The sequence below is a fragment of the Lissotriton vulgaris genome, chromosome 2_1 (genome assembly GCF_964263255.1).
Source record: "Lissotriton vulgaris chromosome 2_1, aLisVul1.2, whole genome shotgun sequence".
Classification (NCBI taxonomy): Eukaryota; Metazoa; Chordata; class Amphibia; order Caudata; family Salamandridae; genus Lissotriton; species Lissotriton vulgaris.
Window position 1 is genome coordinate 589,559,231 of NC_141687.1, and position 22,344 is coordinate 589,581,574.

The window sequence follows — 22,344 nt, forward strand, 5'->3', positions numbered from 1 at the left end:
CTATGTCGCTACAGTTCCGGTGTAGGCGTAGGAACTGCCCATATGGCAAGTTCTCCCTCAGGTGACGAGGATGGAAACTGTCAAACCTGAGGAGGCAGTTCCTCGCCGTGGGTTTAAAATGGGTCTCGGTTTTCAAGAAACCTGCTTCATGGTAGATATTGAGATCCAGAAAAACCATAGACCTGTTAGACATTTGGTGGGTGAATTTTAAGAAAGAGTTCTGGTCGTTGAGCCATTGCATGAACTCGGTGATTGAATTGCCATCCCCCTCCCAAATCACCAAAGTGTCATCAATATACCGTCGCCATGTATGGATTCTTCCCCTGAAGGGTTTGCTGGGGTGGAGAATCTTGGAGGACTCCAGGTGATGGACATAGAGTCCCGCCAGGCTCGGAGCAAATGTGCTCCCCATGCTGGTACCATGGCTTTGCCAAAACAGGGTGCAGTCGTACTCGAAAAAGTTTTTGGTGAGGGCTGGCGAGATACATTCCATGACAACACCACAAGGGGTTTGGTATTTCCATCGGTCAGAGTGGAGTACTTCTTCGATAATCAGAAGTGTCTCATCATGTGGGAGGCTTGTGTAGAGACTCTCCACGTCAAGGCTCAGAAGCATTTGTGAGTCAGGGTCAAAGGGGTGGTTCTGTAGTAGTTGCCGCACAGCTTTAGTATCCCTTAGGTACGTGTCAGTAGCCTGCACCAAGGGTCTAAAAAAGGCATCGGCGAACTTTGACAAAGGTTCGAGGATGGATGAGATGCCGGACACAATTGGGCGCCCCTGTGGAATTTCAAGGTTCTTATGGACTTTGGGTATAGTGCAGAAATAGGGGGTGCGAGGATTTTTCTGCACCAGGAATTCAGATTCTTTTTTGGTAAGCCAGTCATGTGCCAGGGCCTCCTCAATCATTCCCTCGATCTGTATTCGTAGGGACTCTGTGGGGTCTTCTACCAAAACCTGATAATTCCTTCTATCAGAGAGGAGTCTCCTACATTCTTTGTCATAACCAGTAGTAGTTTGGATAACCACTGCCCCACCCTTGTCTGCAGGTTTTATAGTTAGGTTTTTGTTGAGTCTTAGTTCTCGGATTGCCTCATTCTCAAGTTTACTCATGTTTTGGAACACCTTCTGCCTAGTGTCCAATTTTTTGAGTTCGTGCATGATTGCTTTCTCAAATGCCAACACCTCCACAAGGAGTTGGTTGTCTAGGGGTATGAAATTAGACTTCGGTTTCAGACCTGTGTCAGAGGTATCTTCAGAAGGTTCTTTGTCTTTAAAGAAAGCCCTCAGTTTAATGGTTCTTATGAAATCTTGGATTTCCTTGTGTAACAGAAAGGTGTCAGGTTTATTGGTAGGGACGTACCCTAAGCCTTTATTCAGTACCCTCTGTTGTAAATCAGTGAGGGGCCATGGGGTTATGTTGATAACTAGGTCCCCCTCTTGCTCGTTGGCGCTTGGTTCTGCTCAGTTGGTCGTCTTTCTTAGGCTTATCTTCCAAGAGTGCTTCACGATTGTTATTCCTGGCTCTTTTCATAGCCTTGAGAATGACATGATTAGGGTACTTTCTTTGTCTCAGTTTCATGCTTAGGTCTTTAGCCTGAGTTTTGTACTTGGCTATGTCGCTACAGTTCCGGTGTAGGCGTAGGAACTGCCCATATGGCAAGTTCTCCCTCAGGTGACGAGGATGGAAACTGTCAAACCTGAGGAGGCAGTTCCTTGCCGTGGGTTTAAAATGGGTCTCGGTTTTCAAGAAACCTGCTTCATGGTAGATATTGAGATCCAGAAAAACCATAGACCTGTTAGACATTTGGTGGGTGAATTTTAAGAAAGAGTTCTGGTCGTTGAGCCATTGCATGAACTCGGTGATTGAATTGCCATCCCCCTCCCAAATCACCAAAGTGTCATCAATATATCGTCGCCATGTATGGATTCTTCCCCTGAAGGGGTTGCTGGGTTGGAGAATCTTGGAGGACTCCAGGTGATGGACATAGAGTCCCGCCAGGCTCGGAGCAAATGTGCTCCCCATGCTGGTACCATGGCTTTGCCAAAACAGGGTGCAGTCGTACTCGAAAAAGTTTTTGGTGAGGGCTGGCGAGATACATTCCATGACAACACCACAAGGGGTTTGGTATTTCCATCGGTCCGAGTGGAGTACTTCTTCGATAATCAGAAGTGTCTCATCATGTGGGAGGCTTGTGTAGAGACTCTCCACGTCAAGGCTCAGAAGCATTTGTGAGTCAGGGTCAAAGGGGTGGTTCTGTAGTAGTTGCCGCACAGCTTTAGTATCCCTTAGGTACGTGTCAGTAGCCTGCACCAAGGGTCTCAAAAAGGCATCGGCGAACTTTGACAAAGGTTCGAGGATGGATGAGATGCCGGACACAATTGGGCGCCCCTGTGGAATTTCAAGGTTCTTATGGACTTTGGGTATAGTGCAGAAATAGGGTGTGCGAGGATTTTTCTGCACCAGGAATTCAGATTCTTTTTTGGTAAGCCAGTTATGTGCCAGGGCCTCCTCAATCATTCCCTCGATCTGTATTCGTAGGGACTCTGTGGGGTCTTCTACCAAAACCTAATAATTCCTTCTATCAGAGAGGAGTCTCCTACATTCTTTGTCATAACCAGTAGTAGTTTGGATAACCACTGCCCCACCCTTGTCTGCAGGTTTTATAGTTAGGTTTTTGTTGAGTCTTAGTTCTCGGATTGCCTCATTCTCAAGTTTACTCATGTTTTGGAACACCTTCTGCCTAGTGTCCAATTTTTTGAGTTCGTGCATGATTGCTTTCTCAAATGCCAACACCTCCACAAGGAGTTGGTTGTCTAGGGGTATGAAATTAGACTTCGGTTTCAGACCTGTGTCAGAGGTATCTTCAGAAGGTTCTTTGTCTTTAAAGAAAGCCCTCAGTTTAATGGTTCTTATGAAATCTTGGATTTCCTTGTGTAACAGAAAGGTGTCAGGTTTATTGGTAGGGACGTACCCTAAGCCTTTATTCAGTACCCTCTGTTGTAAATCAGTGAGGGGCCATGGGGTTATGTTGATAACTAGGTCCCCCTCTTGCTCGTTGGCGCTTGGTTCGCAGTCATACTCCTTGTGAGGACCCTGGGGTCTGTTTCGTCTGCCGGTTGCCAGTTGACATTGTTGCCCTTCTTGTTCCTCCCTCTGCGGGTTCCCTGGCCCCAGGATAAAAAAGGCTGAGCATTTTGGGGTACACTGGTTTGTTCCGAAACCCAGTGGGAATACATTTGCCCCATTTGTGGTGGGCCAAACTGATATTGTGGGAACTGAAAGTGGTTCTGATAAGGGTTGAATTGAGGACCCTGGAAACCTCGCCAACCTCTCTGGCGGGGGAATTGAGATCTCTGTTGTCGGAAACCTCCCCTCTGTTTTCTCTGCTGAAAAACACCTGAGTTGGTGCTTGTAGTACTACCATCAGAGCTTACACTGTCTGTGTCACTCCCGTTCTCTTTCATCACATAGTCAGCTCTTGTGTACGGATAGGCTCTCTCAGGGGTGAAGCGGTCCTTATCCTTTTTTAACTTGTTAAATTTACTTTGTTTTAAAGTGGCCTCAAACTCCTTCATCTGCTGATTAAGTTCTTCCAACCCTTTCTTTATGTCTGCTGATGAGATGAAGGCTTTTAACTGTACTTCAAGTTTCTGGATTTCCACTTTTAATTCCAAAGATTTTCTTGTGGCGGTCTGCACTATTAATTCCAGCCAGTCTCTGGTGCAGTGCCAGGAGATAAGAGACCACGCTTTTTTAAAAATTAGGTCGTCCTGGAAAATAAAGGGTTAATTCTTTACCAATAGACCTTGCGGGCCTATTTTATTCCTTAGGTATTCCCTCATCAATAGGCCGTGTAAGGCCGCCCTTATTTGGATTTTTCTCGTGTTTATTAATTCATCCCAGTCTGCTACTGCTGGGCTGGGGTCACTGTTGCTTAGCCCTTCAAAAGGATTGACATCTGCGAGAATTCTGTTGATGTCGTCCTCACTGAAGGTCAGGCCATGCTCGTCCTCCATGTTGGTATTAGTAGGATGGAAAGGATTTTGGGTGTACAATGTAGTGTATGTCAAAATGTCTTAGTGTGGTCCAGAACAATTGGGAAGGGTCTCCCACAGCTGTGCGCTGTCTAGAACTTAAATACAACAAAGAGGGGGGAGAGAGAGAGACAAGTGGATTCGGTCTCCCTTGGCAATATGCTTAAACAAAATGGAATCCACTCAAAAAAGTGGTCGTGATCCCTAAAGTGATGGGGAGCACACAGTGTTGTTTAAATGCCCCTCACACACCAACAGGCCCCTTGGTGTCATGCTTCATCATCGGGGCCTTCGCACCCCTCTACGGAATGCGGCGTGCTACGACTTACGGCTACGTAGGAGCACTTGGTAGTGAACTATGTGAGGGTGTGTGTTTAGGGACGAGATGTGAGTTAGTGAGGTGAGGTGAAAAAAGTGTGGTTAAAAAATACCTGGCTCGTAGGGAAAAAATTATTTATTATGTCCTCGGCTGGTATTATTAAAAAGGTGCAAAGTGAGTGACATTGTTGTCCAATAGCTGGGCACTGACCCATGTGAGGGTAGTCTTGGCCACACGGGTAGCATTGCGGAGGTTGTCTACAGGAATGACTGCTCTTTGTCACTCGGCGGGGTGACTTTATACGATGTGGTCTTGGAAATCTTTCCGATCTGTGTTGGTCTGGGTGACGCCTCGGTTCCGTGTGAGAGTGCACACAGAGGGCTAGCTCTTTTTTTTCAGTTTTGCTGGCCTCCATTTTCTTTGCGTGCTCTTCGGCTTGGTCGTTGATGCGAGTGAGTTCTTCTATCTCATCTAGCGCGTAGTGCTTCTTCAGTAGTCAATGGTGTGGATTGGCATCCATCAATGATGCGCAGACGACGGCCGTCTCTGTGTTGAAGTTGTCAAATTCACAATGGCAGACTAGCCGCTTGAGGCGGGAGATGAGGTCACCCATTGGTTCGTCTCGCTCCTGAGACGCGAGGTTGAACGTTTAGCACTCATAGTCGAGGTTCCGCTTGAGAGGGAATTTCTTGTTCAAGGCTTCTTTCACGCTTTCATATGACGCAGTGCTAGCCGGAGGTAAGTCTTTCATAATTTGTCTAATGTCTTTAGTTACCTACAAGATTGCGTAGGGCGATGAGTTGTTGGTTAGAGTCACAGACTTGTGACCCTTTCATAAAGTCTTCAAAGTCCTCAAGCCAACTCTTCCACGCAGGGCTCATACTGTTTCCTGATGTAAGCGGTAGTGTTCAGGAGGGCGTAAGTATGTTACTTCCATGAGTATCGGTCTGGGCGGTGGGGCATTGTGCGCCGGGCCAGGCACGGCTTGTTGAGAGGAGTCAGGGTCCGACTATGGGAAGTATGACGTGGCTCCAGTGGGCTTTAGAGGCACCTGTGAGGCTCAGTATGATTTTAGGACGGCCACCGTGTTAGGATTAAGCTTGGCCAGTGTAATATGCCTGACCTCAAGATGGCCACCGAAGAGGACTTATGCATGCATGCTCAAATCTTCATAGGGGTATTTTTATTGAGCTTACCCCTGTCTTCACGTGCTGTCTCTTCGTGTGAGCAAGGTTCCATTTCTTGGATGGGGCCCTCTGGTACTTCCCCCTGGTTACGGGCCGCATGGACGCGCTGTCTGTTACTCGTGCTTTCTTCCGACGGCAAGGTCGCTCCTCTTTTACTCGCCGCACCGCGCTCTTCGTTTGATCTGCGAGAGGTGGGTGACTTTGCATCCCACCCTTGTCACTAGTTTGGTATCCCCGTGCCCCAGGAAAATGCAGACATGGGCCGTACGGGGGAACACAACTTTATTTCTCTCTTGCCAGGTGCGAACTGCTGCTTACTCCCCGCGGCTCCTCCCCATCCCTTCCGGCCATGCCTGACCCTGAGACAGAATCAGGACAGGCAATGGTGACACAACAAAAGGCACATGTAAAAACAACAGAGACTGCAATGAGGGACTTGGGAACAAGTCTGGCGGAACCAAAAGGGGCACTCAGCTCGTGGGAACTCCTAGGCCAAGAGGACCCTGGCAGAAGACGTGTTCTCGTGCTGTGGGGCTCGGGTAATGAGGTGCTGGCTAGTGGGCCACATTAGTGTTGGAGGCTCTTGCAGTTCTTGGTTTACCTGCAGAAGAGAGAAAAGAAACTCAGAAGGGTCACTCTCGGCATGAAGCTCACCTTTCTCGAAATCCCTCGATGTGCAGGTAAGTTTTGGCAGTGTTGGGGTCTGGGCTGGGCACAAACAAGCCTTTGGTGGGTGCAAGTGCCCCAGTAGTCAGGGTATTAGTGCAGGGGGCTTATAGAGGGTCTAGTGTCTCAGACTCTCACCAGAGGGATGTGGCTGACCTCCTGGAGCCTAAGGGACCTGCTTCTGTCACGCTGCTCCTTCGTTGGGCCCGATGGCATGGGTTACTGGACAGATGCTTTTGGTTTCTGCAGATGCACAGGGATGGCTCCTCCACCCAAGGGAGTTGTTGCTCGGTTGTTGAAGTCGCTGGATGCTCCTCCCACTTAGGGGTGTGACCAGCCTATAAGTGTGCCATTTATCAGAGAAGAGAGAGAGGACTAGGTAGCTAGTCCTTTCCGCAGGGTTTATAAGTTTAATCAATAAGGACAAGCCTATTTGTGAAGTATTTTAGCAGGACTCAAAGCTGAATGATGAGGTGTAAACCATTAGGTTTTTTCATGAAGCCCTCACCCACTAACCTAGTTGGTGGCATGCTTCATCATCGGGCCCACCCAGTGACACCGAGTGTGTCCCGGGTGTGCTTTTATGCCTGGATACAGTGTGCAGTGTAGTGACGTGAATAGTGAAAGTAAAAAAGCTACACAGTGGTCCCAGTACCCGAGGGTTAATTTAACTTTAATAACTGGGCCTTTGTTAGCGTTTTAAAAAGTCTGGTCAATATGATAGGAGTATATTTTAGGGCCTCCTGCATCCTGGTGTGGTCTACATGTTTCAGCCAGGCCTTTGAGTTTAAAACTGGCTTTCCTCAGGACAATTAAATAAGTGAAGGTGCAAACTTATATTAAGTGAGTGTATTGATTGGAAAATGTGAAGCACTCTCTACGGTGCGCTATGTGTGCGAGGGGGATTCCCTCACCAAGCATAACTGGACATACAACATGTATGACAAGTAAACATACAGAGGAGAGTCTTAGCATGCTAGATAATGTTCACAACAAGACATAAATGCCAATTTAATAGGTGCAGTGTAGAGGATAAAATGCTGTAAAAGTGTAACCGTATTGGTGGTACGGTTAGGGTGAATGTTTATCCGGATAAGCATAAATATTCGTGGTGGGCTAAGAGACGTAAGTATCACACACAAATAAGTGGTTGGTAAATGAAGGGAAAAGTATCCTCACGCTGGCGTTTTGCCGTAAATGCCCCAGGGAGTAGTCCAGCAGAGGTTTTGACCCTGAAAAAATTAAGGGGCAAGGGTAGTTAACGACCTGCAAAGGAAAGTGGCTTACCCGGGCTTTTGCTAAAGCACATGTTACTCACGGTACTTGCAGTCGACCTGACTACATTTCTTAACTGACTTAATGGCCGTGACCCTTACCTCAGGTTCACTAGCACCTCGAGCGCTACCAAGTTGGCATTCCTGGATCTCAACACCACAGCAAAACAAGGCACCCTACATACTACATACTACCACCTACTACAAACCCACAGTAAGGAACTCCCTTCTGCGGTTCGACAGCTTCCACCCCAGACTGTTGAGGGAGAATCTCCACTTCGGCCAGGTCCTGCGAATACGCAGGAACTGTAGCCAACTGACTGACTACAAGAAACAATCAGGTGCCCTATCACACAAATTACAAGAACGCGGCTACCCAAGAGCAGTCATTGTCAAAACCAGCAAGAGGGCACGTAACCAAAATAGGGAGGCACTTCTAGAAACAGTGACAAAAGACCCTGAATCATCACCGATGACATGTGTGACCACGTAGAGCACAGCTTCCAACCAGGTCTCCAGCTTTATCCGCAAACACTGGCGCATAATTAACTCAGGGACCAGAGAGTGGGAGACACTGCGTTTTGCATACAAAGGAGCAAATAACTTGAAAGACCATTTGGTGTCCACACGACCACGAGCCAGCCCCAAACCCACAAATAACACTGTCCTTAACAACTGGGGCTACCAAGAGTCACTGGCCACTACCAATGCAACAACTGTAGCGTGTGCCATCTTACCCAACATACCGAAACACTTGATCTAGAAGCCGGTAAAATGTGGACACAATGCCAACACAACAACTATAATGCAAGTTATGTGGTGTACCTCATTACGTGCCCAAGCGGCCTCCACTATGTGGGCATGACGACACGAAAAGTTAGAACTAGAGTTGTCAAACACAGGAGCACCATGAGGTGCAAAAAGAACATCAGCAGACTGACAGATCACTTTTTACAAAATCACCCAGCCCCAATGACATGACCTGGATGGTCATTGAACAGTTTGATGCCAACCAACGTGACAATGACAAGATCCTCCTAACAAAAGAACAGAGATGGATCTACCGGCTGTCCTTACAGCACCATGGTCTTAACGATCCATTCCATGGAGCTCTTTGAAACTCAAAAGAAATGAACCATAATTATTTGGCACATAAGAAACTTGGTACCATTTTAATTAGGGCATTGAACCCCCAACCTTCATGATACAGACACCATGTGCTCCTTTTTCTCTCTCCACCCGTGTCACTCCCACTCCTGGGGTGGCTCCCTAGCTATTTTGTTCCTACACTGTATATCTTTTGAACGTTCCTGTTGCTAATCACTTAGCAATAATCTGACTGGCACACTTCAGCAGATAACCTAACCAACTCGGCAAACTGCCGGTACCGTCACCCGGGCAACGCCTGCTTCGACTGCGCAGGCGCCGCCCAGCTCCACCGCGCAGGCGCAGGCACTGAGATGCTACAACAACATACCCACACAGGCGCAGCGCTAGCATGACGCAGCGCTAGCATGACGCAGCAAGGGCAGTCTCTCTTCTTTGTCCTCCCTACCACAGGTGACGGAACAACAGGTTCACCGCAGATCTCGACTGCAAGTACTGTGAGTAACATGTGCTTCAGCAACAGCCCGGGTAAACCACTTTCCTTTGCAGGTCGTTAAGTACCATTGGCCCCTTAATTTTTTCAGGGTCAAAACCTCTGCCGTACTGCTCCATGTGGCATTTGCAGCAAAACGCCAGCGTGAGGATACTTTTCCCTTCATGTACCAACCGCTTATTTGTGTGTGATGCTTACATCTCCTAGCCCACCACAAATATTTATTCTTATCCCGATAAACATTCACCCTAACCGTGCCACCAATACGGTTACACTTTTGCCGCATTTTATCGTCTACACTGCACCTTATAAATCAGCATTTACGTCTTGTTGTGAACATTAGCTACCATGCTAAGACTCTCCTCTGTATGTTTGTTTTTCATACATGCTGTATGTCAAGTTATGCTTGGTGAGGGAATCCCCCTCGCACATATAGAGCACCGTAGAGAGTGCTTCATATTTTCAAATCAATACGCTCACTTTATATAAGATTGCACCTTCACTTATTTAATGGTCCTGAGGAAAGCCAGTTTTAAACTCAAAGCCCTCGCTGAAACATGTAGACCACACCAGAATGCAGGAGGCCCTAATATATACTCCTTTCACATCCACCAGCCTTTTTAAAACGTTAACAGAGGCCCAGTTATTAAAGTTAAATTAACCCTTGGGTACTGGGACCACTGTATAGCTTTTTAACTTTCATTATTCACATCACTACACTCCACACTCCGCTACATACCTGCTCCGCTGTATCCAGGCGTAGAAACACACTCGGTGTCACTGGGTGGGCCCGATGATGAAGCATGCTACCAACTAGGTTGGTGGGTGAGGGCTTCATGAAAAAACCTAATGGTTTACACCTCGTCATACAGCTTTGAGTCCTGCTAAAATACTTCACAAATAAGCTAGTCCTTATTGATTAAACAGCCTATAGGTGTGACACAGATTCTGACAAACTCATTTTTCAACCTGCTCTGGAGCCAAATAGGTCCCAGGGCAGGGGGTGGCATTTCCCAGGTCTGGGAGGAAGCCGGGGTCGCATATCCAAGGTGGCCGTGGCTTGGAAGCCTCTGGTTTTGATATGCTAAGTTCGCTAGGCATCCTGTTGGAGGAGGTATGATCAGCTTCCCCGGACAGGCATTGTTTCTGACCTCAGGGCACAAGGACTTTCACATGCAGGGGGTCAGAAACACATCCATGGTGGCAGGCTGGAAGATACCAGTCAGCCAGCACATTAAGAGAATAGTAGGAAGCAGGGGGCACCTCTAAGGTGCCATCTGGGTTTATGTCATAATAAATCTAGTACTGACCTCAGGACAGATTTATTAAGACGAGGTGTTTGATACCAAACACCAATATTTCCAGTGGAGCCATTATGTAGATGGGTAACTCGTAATGACCAGTGCCCAGTACATATGCTTAGGATTACTTTCTGATCACTTGTAATGTCATGGCAATGGAACCAGACATCCCAGGGTACATATCTGCTTATTCAGGTATGTCCTCACATATGATATAATGCACTCTGCCTTAGGTCTCTAAGGCCTGTTGTAGGGGTGACTTTCATATTGTATATGCAGTGCACTGAAGCATGGTACACAGTGAGTGTGCCATGTCATGTCTTTGGAATGGTTTCCACCATTTCATGCAGCCTGCAATGGCAGTCTGCATGCAATCTGTTAGTGGGTCCCTCAGGGTGGTATATTGTATGACGCAGGTCGGGGAGACCCTCTTTAGTAGCCATGCCCTAGGTATCAGAGGTTACCATTTACCAGGGATTTAAAAGGGTGCTAATGTCTTTGCAAATTGGTTTACAATTAGACATTTACCTTGTTTTAAGGGATGAAGACTGACACTGGAGGCCTGGTTAGCAGGGACACAGTGCAATTTAAATCGAAAAGCATCAGTACTAGGGCAAAGAGTGACAAAGGGGCACTTTCCTACAATAGCAAATCGCGCTTCTCTTGTCAAGACAGTATTGATGGATTACACTAGTGAGCATTATCACGCTTGTGGTTTCAAACTCGTCTACAGGGACATTCGTTTTAAATAGTCTAATCATAATAATGCCCCCAAGAACAAAGGCAGGAAAGGGTTTCTGTTGTTTATAGACAGAGCACTAATCATCAGCTACTTTCCTTATGTGTGCATCGTTCAGACATGTTAACCTGTAGTTGCACCGGCAATGGCCTCAGTTTGAAGATGTAATCGATCAATCTTCCAGCTCGGTAATGCCATCTCCTAAATGTATTTGACAACTCAGTCTTGCTACTTTGGGATCTTTCAAAATAAACTTGTTTTTGTAATCCTTGATTGTGAAGAATTGGTCATCTATCGTTGTTGTCCACCACATACATGAAGTTCACAGAGTTGCCTTTCCAACTCATTGTTGGTGGACGGATTAAAAGATAACCTATATTGCAGGTACCAGTTTCTGTTTCAAAATGTTTTTGCATGCTGCATGAAGCACATGCCTAAGTTAAGGAGCTGATGCCCCTATATGCTGCATGATTCTAGGTGAACTACCTCAAACTGGAGTGCGTGAAGACAACTGTGAACATCATTTTATAAGCAAAACTCTTTTTGAAACATTCTCTTCACAGTGTCTAACTGTATTTGTAACATTCTACTCCGTTTTCTTCCCCATTCCGGCCCTGCCAGTGGATCAGCTGGATCAGTCCATGCTCCCTTAATTAAGAAATCCAGTGGAAATCATCCAAAATTCTCATCACTCCAGGACAAGGAATGCAGCAGTGGGACCAAGAGCGATCATAACTCCACACAGCTGGAGAAGAAGATGAACGAACTTCAGCAGGTATTGAATTATCAAATCCTTTACAATTAAGGAGACCCCAAAGGGGTAACAATCCCCAAGATCCCCATGCATGGTTTGTACAGGAGAGATGCATAAAGTTACATTATGGTTACCCAGTGCAGCATTAGTACTGATGAATCCCATACTTTGCCAGTACACAATAATCATGTTACTTGACTGTCTCAAAGGAACCAAAGTCAATTTCAGCTATGGGATAATCAATCTAGTGTCTGTATCAGGAAACAATGATACTGCATTTAATGACTTCTGCATCTCCTGACATCTGACTAGGTATGCTTTTCAGGCTGTCTCTGGAGAGAAGATGGAAAACCAGAAGTTAAAGCAACATCTGCAGGAGAAAGATGGATCAATACAGAAGCTAAGACTCCAGAGGAGCTCTTTGAAGGAGGTAAGAAATTGTTATTAAGATCCGATGTATTATCTGGTGTATGGTGGATGAATAGAGGTTCTGGAAGTGACCCAGACACACTATTGCATGAGGATATATGAGCAAATAGGACCTAAATGTGCAATTTGACTAGGTACTTGCATCGAGTGGGATCTAGTCTTGCTCTTGAAGTATGTGAATGAGTGAATCTTTACTCATAGGGGCGTGAAAGCATGTTAGTGAGTTCTAGGTACATTTTATTGTACAATCAACTTGTTTTGTTATAATAAAGCATTCTGTGAAAAATCATTGTGTAAGCACATTATACAAACATATGTTCCATAAACCCTGGGAGACATTTAATAGGCACATGCGGTGGCAGGGTATTTGTTAACACCACCAATTGATTTGTACAGTGGCAGGGAGGGCGTTTTGTGGCCTTTATCCCCTGACAGCTGCCACTGAAAATTCAGAAATCCCAGACATTTGGGCAAGGTGGGTAGGACAATGTGTACCTCGTATACCCTTGCCCTTTGGCAAAACATGGAGAGAAAAAAGAGGGGTTAAAGATACCATACTAAGCATTTAGAATGACATAAAGGGACTAACAACAGGGGCGGAACAAAGCCCCCCACAGCCCCTGTGCTGTGGGGGAGCAGACTTACCTATAATGGAGGGAGCCCCCTTACCTGTTGTTGGGAGTCGGAGTACGTGATTGGGGGGTGACGCATTGCATTATTCCTTCATTGTGCAGTACATGAATGTCCCCGTCCGGCACCACTGGACACCGTTTGAGATAGCCCTTCTCACCCCCTTAGTAGCTTGGCACGAGCAGCCAGGCCTATCTCCAAAGCACGAGTGTACAGTATGTGCAACCACGCCCACAGCAACCTCCTGGTGACATCACAAATGGACTCCACACAAGTTTGATAAAAAAAAGAGTATAAACTTTATACAAAAAGATATACGATCAGACCACACAGTACAAAAAAACATATAATAAAGGGTAATATTCGTTCCGGCTGGCTGGTAGGTTCAAATCCTAGCCACCGCTTTCAAAATACTATGCTGGTCGTAATGCTAGAATCACACACGTTGCAATGGACAAACAATAGTGCACTGCGTAACAATACAATCCTGTGCTGGACAAAGGAGAAATAATGCAATGCGTACCGATACATTCATGTACTGCACAATGAAGGAATAATGCAATGCGTCACCCCCCAATCACGTACTTTGCAATGAAGACATAATGCAATGCGAGCCGCTACAATCATGTACTGCACAATGAAGGAATAATGCAATGCGTCACCCCCCAATCACGTACTTTGCAATGAAGACATAATGCAATGCGAGCCGCTACAATCATGTACTTTGCAATTAAGGAATAATGCAATGCGTAACTACATTCATGTACTTTGCTAAGGAGAAATAATGCAATGCGGGCCGCTACAATTCTGTACTTCGCAAGGGAGAAATAATGCAATGCGTAGCGCTACAATTCTGTACTTCGTTATGCAGTAATGATGTCAGGCGTCATAAGACAGTCCGGCAATTCGTTAGAAGCAATATTGGCAATGTGTATTATGACAATCAGCCTCTTCGATAACAGTTGCCAACGATGACATAAAGTACAGCTTCTTACTCTGGCCCCTGCACTGCCACTCCTTTCGTCAGTACGGACCCCACTCTGAGCTGAAGCAAAGGCTCACTTTGTCAGAAGGACTGAGAGGCTGAGAGAGTGTCCCTCGAGCTCGCATCCTGCCCAGGTAGTAATCCAGGTTACCTGGGGGCGCGACCCCACTCTCCTCTCCTCCTTCCGTGAACTAGGCCATCCATGCAGAACTCTCTCACTGGGCTTCAGCAGCTCAGCCTGGCAGCTCAGCTCCTCCAGGGCTACCGGTCTGGGCCGTGACTGTTAGGAAGATCTCCGGCGGCTGCAGGGCACACGTACCCCACACCCATGAGATTACTTTACTCCGGGTGCACGTTCACCACCCCACCCTCCGGGTCTCCTCTGGCACGAAGCCACACACACAACGCTGATGGGACTTCACATCGACTCCGAGTGCATGCTCACCAGGCACTCCTTCCTGCTGTCTCAGTTGGCACCAAGACACGCACACAGTGCTGCAGAGACTCACTTTCTTCCGGTGCACACGATGATCAGCCGATCACCTCCAACATCTCAGGTTGCAAAAAAGCATGCACACTGCTTCACTGAGACTTACATCAACTCCGCTGCCCCGATATCCAGGCGCTCTTCACCAACGCCTTCGGCCGCATCTTGACACGCTCACCGTGTCCGAGCCTCACTTCTCCTCAGGTGCACTCGATGACCAGGAGCACTTCACCAACACCTTCCGGTGCCCCCCGACAGGCACCCTGAGCGTCCAAGACTCACTCCACTTCTGATGCACATGTTGATCAGCCGCTTCTCACCAACACCTCCTGTGCACCACGACACGCACCCTGCATGTCCAAAACTCACTCCACCTCCAATGCACACGCCGATCAGGTGCTCCTCACCAGCGCCTGCGATGCAGCACAACTCACACCCTGCGCGTCTAAGTCTCACTTCAGCTTCGGTGCACACGCTGACCAGGCGCTCTTCACTAACACATGCGGTGCACCACAACATGCACCCTGCGCGTCCAAGACTCACTTCAGCTTCGGTGCACACGCTGACCAGGCGCTCTGCACTGACACCTTCTGTGCCCCACAACATGGACCAAGCGTGTCTGAGTCTCACTTCTCCTCCGTGTGTCCAAGATCACAGGGCACAACTTCCGACGGTCTCAAGCTGCCACAACACACGCCCATCGTGTCGCTTGAAACTTCTCCAGAAACTTTTATGTTCCTGTGTTTCCAAGCAGGGAGCCAGCTCACCTCGGGCACTTGGGTTACAAGACACAGTACAAAGCACAGTCTTCATCAAGCAGGGGGACCCAGCGCACCAAGTGCAGTCCCAAAAGCTTCTTCCTTGGTTAGAACAGCAAACTGCAGACCAGCCCCACATCACAAAACAAGGGTTGGTCCTTCACCAGCCGTCTCTTCAATTGTTCCTTCCTTAGCAGAGGTTTCTCTTGACCACGAAATGGGTCCAAGCCTTTTCAGTCTCAATCCATTTCTGTTCCATTACAACGTTCAGAGGATTCAGCTCTCATAGTTATACCCCTTAATGTCTTTGAAGTACGTTGTGCTCAGGGGTCCCTGACCCCTTCCTAAATCAGTTCTGGGTGTCTGCCTCCAAGTGTCACCTTTCTCCCTTTGATACAGGGGATATAGATCCTTAATCACTCAGCAGGCAACGGGTCAATTGTTTTATAGCACCAGCCCAGGCCTTTTCACCTGTAGGTCAGCCTGGTGCCATCTCAACCCCTCCCTAGGGTCACAACCTCCCCCAGCTCCTCTCACCTCTCAGATCTAGACAGTCAATCCACATTTAGCAGAGACACACAGAAATGCTTATAGCACAAAACTCAGCCACTTTCTCAAAGAGTCGTTTCTGAACACACAGTGACAAAACCACTTTCATAGAAAGATGTATTATGACACTGTGAGTTCATACATACTAAACTTCACCTCTCCATTGGAAACTTATAGGAATCTAGGCTACCAAAACACAATACCCAGCCTCCCTCATTCTGTCCTATGGGCAGGGTGGCCTTTCACCGGTGAAAAAGAAATGGAGTGTTTTTCAATGTCAGGACATAGAACACACCTCAGTATATCTCCTGCCTTTTACTTACACTGCCTCCTTACCAGGGGTTACCTGGGACCTACCACAGGGTGCACAATGTGTATGCAAAAGGTAAAGTAAGGCCTGACAAGTGGTTGCACTTGTCAGGACAACAGTCTAACTTAGCGAACTGCGCCCAGGCCCTACACTGCAAGCCTGAGTTCCCTTCTCCATGCACCTTTGCATTACAAGCCCTGGCACACACAGTGCACATAATAATAATAATAGGACATTTATAAAGCGCATGGCTGCACAAAACTGTGTATCCCCGCGCTAACTGCTGACAGACAACTCTCATGGGAGAAGAACCAGGAAAGACAGACCAGAAGAGAGTTATTGTGGGAAAAGGTGGGTTTTAAGTTTGGCTCTGAATAGAATTTCCGAGGGTTCCATTCGCAGATGCACTGGGAGGGCGTTCCAATGCTTCACTGCTAAGTAGCGAAAGGATCTACCCCCCATTTTTGCTCTGGAAATGCGGGGAAGTTTGAATTGTGTCATGCCAGATGATCTTAAGTCTCTAATCGGTCGATGAATAGTTAGGAGACTTCTAAGGTAGGTAGGTCCTTTATTGTGGGCAATTCGATGAGCATAGCAAAGGCTTTTAAATCTGATTCTTTCCCTAACAGGGAGCCAGTGTAATTTGGAAAGGGCTGTTTTGGAAGAGGTTCTTTTAGGGAGACCCAACACCATGCGGGCAGCCATATTTTGAATGCATTGAAGCTGATGTAAAAGGTTCTGGTTCAGGCCCAAGAGAAGAGCGTTACCGTAGTCTAAATGAGGCGTTATTAGAGTGTGAACAATGATTTTTCTGGCTCCAATAGGAATAAGATCGATGATTTTCCGCAGGGTTTTTAGCACATAGCATTTGCCTGTTATTTTGCTAACTTGGGATTTACCCGAGAGGTCTGAATCAATCTTTCAATCTAGACGTTTTCTACAGGACATGGCAAATCACCCAGGGCCATAGGCCACCATGCCTGAGACCATATCGATGCTTTGTTCCCCACCACCAGCACCTCTGTCTTGTCTCCATTTAAGCGGAGGCAATTGTCGTCCATCCAGGTGGCAACAGCCGCCATGCAGCTGGAGAAATTGGTGGCAAATTTCTTGGTGTCTGGGGTTAGTTTAAACATCAACTGGGTGTCGTCGGCATAGCTTACAATGCCCACCCCAAAGTTCTCTGCAACGTGAGCCAGGGGCTCCATATAGATGTTGAATAAGGTGGGGCTCAAACTGGGGCCCTCTGGGACCCCATGATTCACGCTGCGAGAGGATGATTTAAAGGGTGGGCAGTGCAACTGAAACGATCTTTTGGTGAGAAAAGATTCGAGCCACAGTAGTGCCTGATCTTTCACTCCTATATCCGAGAGTCGAGACAGCAGCGTGGCGTGAAGCACAGTATCAAATGCTGCGCTTAGATCTAACATGACCAACGCTGCTGTCTCTCCCTCGTCCACCATCTCGCGGATACATTCCGTAGAATACAGTACCGCTGATTCTGTGGAGTAGACAGGTCTAAAACCCGATTGAGAGGGGTGTAGTATATTTTCCTTTTCTATCACTATCACTATGGACTTTACTAGTAAGGCAAACACACCAATAATGGCCAACCAATTACCATTACATTTTACATAGGGAACACTAATCAGCGGAGGCAAAGTACCCAAAGCATCTAAAAACAAAGGCGGTAGAGGGAAAAAAGCCAGGGGTAATCACGTCAAGATATGCCAGGTCTAATATTTACGCTGGAGGGGTCCCTTAGACCCTCCTGATATGCTGAAGGGACCCCTCACACATCTTGCAGGGGGGCCTCACGTTTTGTTACGCCTCTGAATAACAAAAACACTCTTGATCTTGTGGAAGACAGGTCATGTACCAAAGACCCTCCCTCTTGCCCTTGCAAGGTGGAGGAACAGTACTCCCACCTTTGAGCAAGACAGTTGGGCTACAAATGCACCCCACAATTCTTTAGCATTGAGAAGGGTAGGAAATGGACATGTGAACAACTCTTCCAGCCTTCAAGGCCATGAGGCCTTATAAAAATAACAGCCTCCACCTTGGGGGCAAGATGGTGGGGCAACAAATACATCTCCACCCTTGGATGAGTTGAGGAGAAGTAGCAAACATAACCCCTCTCTGGCCCCTACACAAGGCTGGGAAGGAAGGAAAAGAAGCCTCCTAGCCTTGAGCAACAACTGGAAATTGGTTTTAAAGGCAAGAGGGACCAGCCTAATTCTCCTCGGCCGCTTTGCAGACTGTGGAGGTTTTCTCTTTTTACAATTGGAAATATTTGTAACCCCACCGGACGGAGGTGGTATTGTGCGGAGATTATTTTGTTTTTTGGATCTCCTCTCAGCTTGTAGGCAGCCCACAAGAGATCTGCATAAGTGGGCATGCTCATGGCCAACTTCTGATAATTGCGGCATGTGCCCTCCCCATGTGCTCCTTAATTTTTGTTGTTGCTCCTTCTGAATGTTCACAAACATTAGGCGAATCTGTTCGTCTGACATACACTTGGTTACATTTAATTTGCTTAAGTTACATTCCATGTTATCAGTATATATAGCAATGGCGCCAATGCAATAGACACTCAGGGGCAGATTTATGTTAACAGGCGCATCCCGAGGGATGCGCCATTTAACATGCGCCACAGTGCGCCACAGCTACGCCACCCATGGTGCGCCGCATTTATGATGCGGCGCACCATGGGGCAAAAACGGAACAGATGCGTCACGCATCTGTGCCGTAAAAGTGACGCATTGCTGGAGTTGCGTCGCAAGCGCGACGCAGCTCCAGCAATGCTCTGGGGGGGCCTATTCTTTCAATGCTGCCTCAAGCCTTACGCCTGCTTCAAGCAGGCGCAGGGTTTTGACGCAGCATTGCCCTGAAAGTGACTGAGTGAAATCTCATAGATTTCACTCAGCCACTTTCAGGAGGCGTTCCTGCGCAGGAACGCCCCCCCTGCGCAGGAATGCCTCCTCATGGCGCAGTGCTGTACAACGTGACGCATCTCCTAGATGCGTCACGTTGTAAATAGGGTGCAGGGATGCGCCACATTTCCGCGCCGTTGCGTCACGCAACGGCGGCGTAAACGTGGCGCAAGCACTTCATAAATCTGCCCCTCAGTTTTTGCTTAAGATCCACCATTTTGAGCTAAAGCATCAAATGACGCCAAATACCACGAACCTGCAAGATTTGGTGTACATCTCTTTAGCATCCTTACGATTTTTGTACGGTGCTAATTTCCTATAGAAATCTCCATGCCAATTTTAAAAAGTGAAGAAGTTTGGTTCTTTCTACCAATCTGCACTAAATAGTTGAGTTTTTCAAGCTATTTCTTGAAAGTTTGGGCGAAACGCATCGGTGGAGGAATTGTATTACGTTTACACTAATGGGGTGGGAGAAAAGTTTAACATACTACCTAAACTTGTGTATGTCGAGTTTTTTTAAAAAGTTTTTTGTTGTATCCATTATTGACACCCTCTGTACCTTAAGATCCATTTCACGTGTGTATATGTCAATTACAGGGCCCTCTGTAGTTATTAAGTAGTTCTGGATAAGTTGATTAGTACACAGAAAAACATTCTGCATACAACTGACTCATTTGCTAAATCTGCATAACGCCTTCCAGTATACATGCATCCCAGATTGATACTTTCAAATGTCATTCAGACTGGTCAATGGAGGCGAAATTGGGAAGTTACAGATGGCATGCAAAAAGGTTCCATTGCATGGTGTGCGAACATCAACTCCTACTATCCTTCAGTAAAAATAAAAGGAATAATGATTGAGAATTTACGTTTCACACAGTTAACCTTGCAAATACATAGACATGCATATGCGAATTTCATTCTCCTATTTCACTTAGGGGAAGCACAATTTACATATTCGTGAGTTTTGAAAACTAATTCACAAGAGTACACACAAAAAGGAACCTCAGGAAGGCAAGCAACACTGGAAAACCTGGACTGCCATTAAACTCCTAACAGAGCCACCCTCTACAAATCTGAGAATGGCGAGTGGGGAGTGTCATTTAAAGGGCAGTTTTCGCCCTGTTCCTATCCTGCTCAAACCAGGAGGCACTTGAAGGTGCCATGCAGCCGAAAACAGTGGTGTAGGGTTTCTCTGCCTTGCATCAGTCCCACGACCTTGCTCACAGACTGGGGAATGCACATATGTCCAGAGATCCCTTATGGATTCTTCTTGCCTGCTCTGTGAGATTTCAGAGGGACTGTGGGCAGAATGTGTGCAGCCAGCCATCACAGCTCCCCCAGATAATAAAAGGGGAGATGTGTTCAGCTCCTCAATCTTGTATGCGAGTGGAGTGGGTGGAACAGTAGACAACAGCTCTTAGGCCGCCACAAGAAAGATGTTTCCACATTTACACGCTCCAGAGATGATTTTATGTTACAACACACGAGGGACTGACCCCGGTTGCACACTTCAGGAATGAACATGCCATATCCAGGTAAATCCATTCCCATGCTCCATAGATGACAGTACATTACAGGACCTCCTTGACTCTGCAACTCTAGAAACCACTCGAATGCCACAGTCCATACATTGTGAGTCTCTGATGTCCAAAGCATATGCAGCTACAATTCCTTATCAGCAGTGACTTTGCCACCGAAAGCCATAGATGGGCTTCAGCTTGTCATTAGCCATGATAACCCCCTATATTTTACATGATATAATGCCCCACATTGCCTTGTTTCCTTGCAGGATCTGGATGGTGCTAAAGATGAGAACCAGCGACTTAAAGAGGAGCACCAGACCCTGCTCAGGGTCGTGGGGCAGCTGAGCAGTTGAGATGAGGGTGAGATCTATACGCTGCCTTCCCCACACGCTTGCAAGAGAACGAAGGACCATCAACCCCCTCTGCATAAGAGCCTAATACGGACACCCAGGACTGCTCACTGAGGGCAGAAGAGTGGTAGATGAATGCATGGACATTGGGGGGATTCCAGTTGAATAAGGAGAATGGAGGTGAGATTAGTGATTCAGGGACAACAATGTCTATAGGGATCTGAAGATACAGTGTGAACAGGATTGCTCGTAGGGAGCTGCAGATGGAATCATTGTCTTTAAGGACCCCCATTTCATTAACAAATTCATTCCCAGAGTGACTTCCGCTCCCCATGTCATAACTGTATTAAGAGCAAAAACATTGCAAAAACATTGCAATCCCTAGCAGGCAGAAGTAAGTCTCCTGGAGAATGCTCTTCATTCTGGGGGCTACTTCCCAAATTAACTGGCATTGTCACCCATCGCTGAGGTACAAAAGGGTGTGAGGAATCAATTCAAGAGTTTCTGAATTGAAGCGCTGGATCCTCGCGTCATTTCTTGGTTAGTTACCTGTTCTGCACAAGAGGGGTCTTTAAAGTAGAAGCACTACTTGAAACTGTCACAAGAAAATATTTGTGAATTTTTGTTTTTTATCCACCATTATGTTGATTGTTGCGTTTGTTTTAAACCAACATTAACAGTGTGTACCCCATGAATTTTCTATCATTCCCTTCATCTAAGTCATGATAGTCTCAGCTCATCTCTGGTCCCCGCTTGAGCTCATTCCTGAACACCTTTTAGCTTAGCCAGGATTCCTTTTCATTTTTCATAAGGATTCCCTCAATCTCAAATCTGGATCCACTGAATTGTACAATTAACCTTGCAATTCGGTTACATGTAATAACATCGTTTTCCTAACCATTTTCTGCTAAGATTTAATTCTATACCATAAAGATCGAAATTCATAATTTAGATGTAGAAATTAGTAGTAGAGTAAGCATTAAAACATTTTAAGGCATTTTAAAATTCTGTAACATTTCTTTACAATTTCCGAAGCACATCAAAATTTCATAAATTAATTACTTCTGTAAATACTTTTTAAATGTGTACATGCATGTGTGACATGCAAAGTGGAGTTAAAAGGTCTGCTTACTCAAGGAAACACGTGTTAAAGTTTCCTTGATAATTGTGCGTTAAAAAAATCGCTGCTTTTCGGTCGTAAAGGGCCTCTAAAGCGGCGGTATTCGGCTTTATAATATGCCCCTCTGTCTTTGACAATACTGGTCCACTGAGTCAAAAACAAGCTGCGGTGGAGCCTCTCTGCTGGAGCGTTGTGGACCAAGGATGGAGTCACAATAGGACTTGTTAGTCAAACTTCTTCAAAGAAAAACGAGTTGCACAACACACAACTCTACATCACTGCATGGCACAAAGAGATGAGATACTTACAGGGTAAGTGCATTTTTCCATCTAGGTTCACTGAAAAAATACCCTTAAATCTAAAATATGGTTCTGGCTCAATCGTATAAAAA

The 22,344-nt window shown here is 46.5% G+C and overlaps 1 protein-coding gene across 2 annotated transcripts in view; it reads left to right on the plus strand.

Moving 5' to 3' along the window:
* Positions 1-21,924, plus strand: part of LOC147730800 (PRKC apoptosis WT1 regulator protein-like) — a 196,818-nt gene extending 174,894 nt beyond the window's left edge. The window contains exons 5-7 of one of the 2 annotated variants that reach the window (XM_086955625.1): positions 11,744-11,897; positions 12,189-12,306; positions 20,750-21,924. In XM_086955625.1, the coding sequence (XP_086811751.1) occupies positions 11,744-11,897; positions 12,189-12,306; positions 20,750-20,766 (289 nt within the window). In that variant the 3' untranslated portion in view covers positions 20,767-21,924. The remainder of the gene's footprint in view (positions 1-11,743; positions 11,898-12,188; positions 12,307-20,749) is intronic. The other variant, XM_086955624.1, reaches the window with a different exon arrangement.
* Positions 21,925-22,344: the final 420 nt, after the last annotated feature.